Consider the following 3,641-nt stretch of genomic DNA (forward strand, 5'->3'; position numbering starts at 1 on the left):
CCCGGTGACGAGACTACATCGAACAGCCCAAGAACGCATTAATCCTTATTGACACGAACTCCACTCGCGAAAGAACGAGACAGAGGCTGCTGGTGGTGCAGGGATTGGGATTGTAGAAATAATGTATTATTTACTATCCTTTTGTATTCTATAATCAAATATAATTATATTTTATTAATTATTTAATACAAATTTGTAAGCAAAGCCAAACAAGCTATTCAAATGCTTGTAATGACTGGTATAAATTGTAAGAGGATACTATACTGTTAAAATTTGATAAGTATATTCTAACATTATTATTTCAGGAGGTATGTTATAATCACTTGTATATCTTGACAATATGTACAATCATAATTAATATCAGTAATTTTAATAACTATTCTGGATTCTTGCTTTACTTGTACTAGATTATAATTGACTTGTGAAAACCACTATCTAAGTTATTATCACTTTTACAAAATTTACAAAAAGTAAAAAAAATACTAGATTATAATCTAATACAACTGTTAAGACTTTTTCGTGATGGTCTTACCTATCCGCATTCCTACCTTAGTTGCATCTTGCATGACCGCATTCAATGCGCGAGCTTTGGCGTCTTTATCACGGTAGCTGGTAGTGCACTAAGTAAACGATTGTCTCAAGTGCTGGGCGCATTGGTGAGCTGTTTTGTATAAGGCAGAGTTTATTTCAGGTGATGCCTATCATTGAAAGGGGTCTCAAAGCCGTGGCACCTTATTGGCATTTTTTTCTAAGTGTTCAAATCATGATGTAATTAAAGACATTCAACGAATTACAATTGGAACGCAGTCTGTTTGAGTAAGCATACATGTATTGGTCTATGAGATGCTGTCTATAGGAATGCAGAATTTATACACAAAGCACGAATGGAAACAGCTTGCCCAATTTAGTCTATTATAACAGAACATTTTCAGTGTATGGTCCATCAGCTGGCAGACGTTTTTTTTTCCATTCGATGTACTGAATGTATGCAACTTCATTAGTCAGGAGGCAGAAACCTGCATACCAACCTGCAACATTAATCTGAAGATTGAAATTATTGTGAAGCTGCAGCCTCTGCTGCAGTTCATGACAACAGAAAGCAAGGACTGCATTCAGCATTTCAAGTCCGTGTTGATTAGTACTTATCTAAGTGTCTGTTAGCACAGTGTTTACAAGCAATTTAAATAAGACGTACCAGGCCAGTACTTCTTATTTGAATTCTTCCATTATTATCACACTTGCACCAAAATATATTCATCTTGAGGCTTATAGGTGAAATGAAAGCACAGAAGTACCCTTCAACATCCTATACTGTCATGCCTATTATATGCACTTGAGTTTCCACAAACTCTCTGATTGTCAGTTCAGGGAGTGTAGCATTGGCAACAGGGAAATTGTGGAATGGAAACGCAACAGACTCCATGGCATTAATGGATATCAATGTGTCGAGGGTGTGCAGTCAAAACCAATCGAGGCTCTGATTGTCCAAGGAAGCCTTACTTTGTGTGGTTGCAATCTTGACAATGAATCTTGGATGACTGTCGACAGATAGTGCTAAGTCTGGAATCCAATCGTATTTGCGCTCGTCCAGTCTAGGGTTGTAGACTGGCTGGTGGGGAACAACAAACAACACGTTATAGTCCAGCTAACAAATGTATAAGCTACAGTACATAGTAATAAACAAAAAGGAGACATTCAAGACTAACTTGGTACATTTTCCTGTCAGCAATAATGTTAGATGCACTGTATCCTCCAGGGACAATAGAGTTGAGGGTGTTACAGAATGTGTTGGCAATAATGTCCCTAATTCTCTCATGTAATGGGAGAGGCATTGTATTGTTTGTCTAGGCACAGTAAGGGAGGCTTGGTTGTGTATGCAAGCAAAGGATAAATTTCTTTTGAAATACATTGGTCAAAGGACATTTATATATCATGGCAGAGATGCTTCACAGGAGGGAAGCAAGTATTGTGCCAGACTTCTGTATATTTGCATAATATTCAATGCACAACAGGCAAGAATCCCCTAGATTGCTGATAGAAGGATTGTGATATTTGGAAATGAAATAAGGATGGACAGTGTCCTACCAGATAGACCTTTAAGTTTAAGCAGTAAAGGAAAGCCAATAACTCTTGGGACATTATGGGCACTCTAAGATGCATTGATTAAGAAGCAGCCTGTCTGTTATAGCAAAAGTGCTACTCTACAAGTCCATGCTACATAGTAGACGTCACCTAATACTTCTGTGAACTTGGAAAGTGAGAGCAGTATTAGTCACACTGCAGCCTATGAGTAGGCAAAGTGCTTACTTTTATTAGTATAGTGTTGTAGTATTGTGAAACCAAGGAACCAGGAGTACTCTGAGTATCAGTGACCAAGATAGTAATCTTCTTCAGAGTACTCAGGTTTCCTAGGCGTCTCAGTCATTTAATAGGTCATAATGAGATATATTTATTTTGGCTAGTGCTCTAGTACTGACAAAAGACAGGGGCACATATGTGCGTGTTTCTAGACTCCATGATGGAGAAAGGAGATTTGTAATGGAAGTGCAGGAACATTGATGGATCTGGGCAAGGGTTTTCTTCTGGGGTCATCTGACACTGCTGTACTATGGTTGTACTATTGTAAAATCAGTACATGTGTGCGAAACCTGTGTATAGCTGGAAACAGTTTTTATGCAGCTTTAAGTGACCATACAGGCAACTACCTCAGCACAAACAAGGCACATAAAAGTGATCGACATCAAGCTACAAACCTAAATCAATACATATTAGATTATATGTAACCCTCACATAATTTCACATAACACATCTTGACATGATCCTTCTGCGGTGACAATACAGCTAAGAAAGGAAGGAGTATTTCTGGAAGGTTCGCACGCATGCACTCATATAACAGCATAGATGTGGCACCCCTTTTCGTCAAGCTTCCCCTGCGAACACCTCATTCTTGTCCGTTCTGTGGCATCGTACTGTTTATTCTTCTACCATGAATACATCGATTGAGAATGCGACTCCCTCTGATTTATCAACAGCACCACACAGTCCTTCTGACGATGGAAGTGACTCCTCCGCTGCCACCGACGAGTGGACGTCCTCGTCTCAAACCGCAGCCACATCCCTGATAGGGTCTTCTCATTCTGGAACAGGTGAAAAGGCTCATAGTGCCTTGTCCAGTACGTGTAGATTATCTTCATCCCGTTCCCTTAGCAGACCTAACGTTGCTTTCTACTAGTTGTCTCCGGTCAACTTCAGAAAACGCTGGATGATTTCAATGATCGTGGCATCACTGTGAGTGTTTCGAGCCTACTCAATCCTGCTAATACTGACTACTGGATCTAGTACTTCAAAATGCCCTATTCCCTATACGATAAATCGCGAGTTGAATTAAAGGACGTTATCGATTCCAAGGAGGTTCGTTGTCTCTTTGATCTGGTGTAAACGAATTTTCCATAGCATATTAGGTGATTACAAGGATTGATGGGACCAGCCAGATGGTTTATATCTGCCGAGCCTCGACTGTCGAAAGCCTTCCGAAGGACGAGGTTGACATGGACTGTGATAGGTTGAAGTCCCTGAGTGCAGAGTACCAGTCGTTTGTTGTCTATCATTGTCTCTCAGCTCTCCATCGATTGGACAATAAC

General features: G+C 39.8%; 1 protein-coding gene across 1 annotated transcript; it reads left to right on the forward strand.

The window, feature by feature from the left end:
* Positions 1 to 2,986: 2,986 nt before the first annotated feature.
* On the forward strand, positions 2,987 to 3,465 carry FOMMEDRAFT_30896 (uncharacterized protein; the record flags this gene model as incomplete). The annotated part of the gene is made up of 4 exons (XM_007269672.1): positions 2,987 to 3,173; positions 3,233 to 3,288; positions 3,340 to 3,411; positions 3,454 to 3,465. 4 exons carry the CDS (start codon positions 2,987 to 2,989, stop codon positions 3,463 to 3,465), a joined length of 327 nt encoding a protein of 108 aa, XP_007269734.1.
* Positions 3,466 to 3,641: the final 176 nt, after the last annotated feature.

The sequence above is a fragment of the Fomitiporia mediterranea genome (genome assembly GCF_000271605.1).
Source record: "Fomitiporia mediterranea MF3/22 unplaced genomic scaffold FOMMEscaffold_10, whole genome shotgun sequence".
In the NCBI taxonomy this organism is placed as follows: Eukaryota; Fungi; Basidiomycota; class Agaricomycetes; order Hymenochaetales; family Hymenochaetaceae; genus Fomitiporia; species Fomitiporia mediterranea.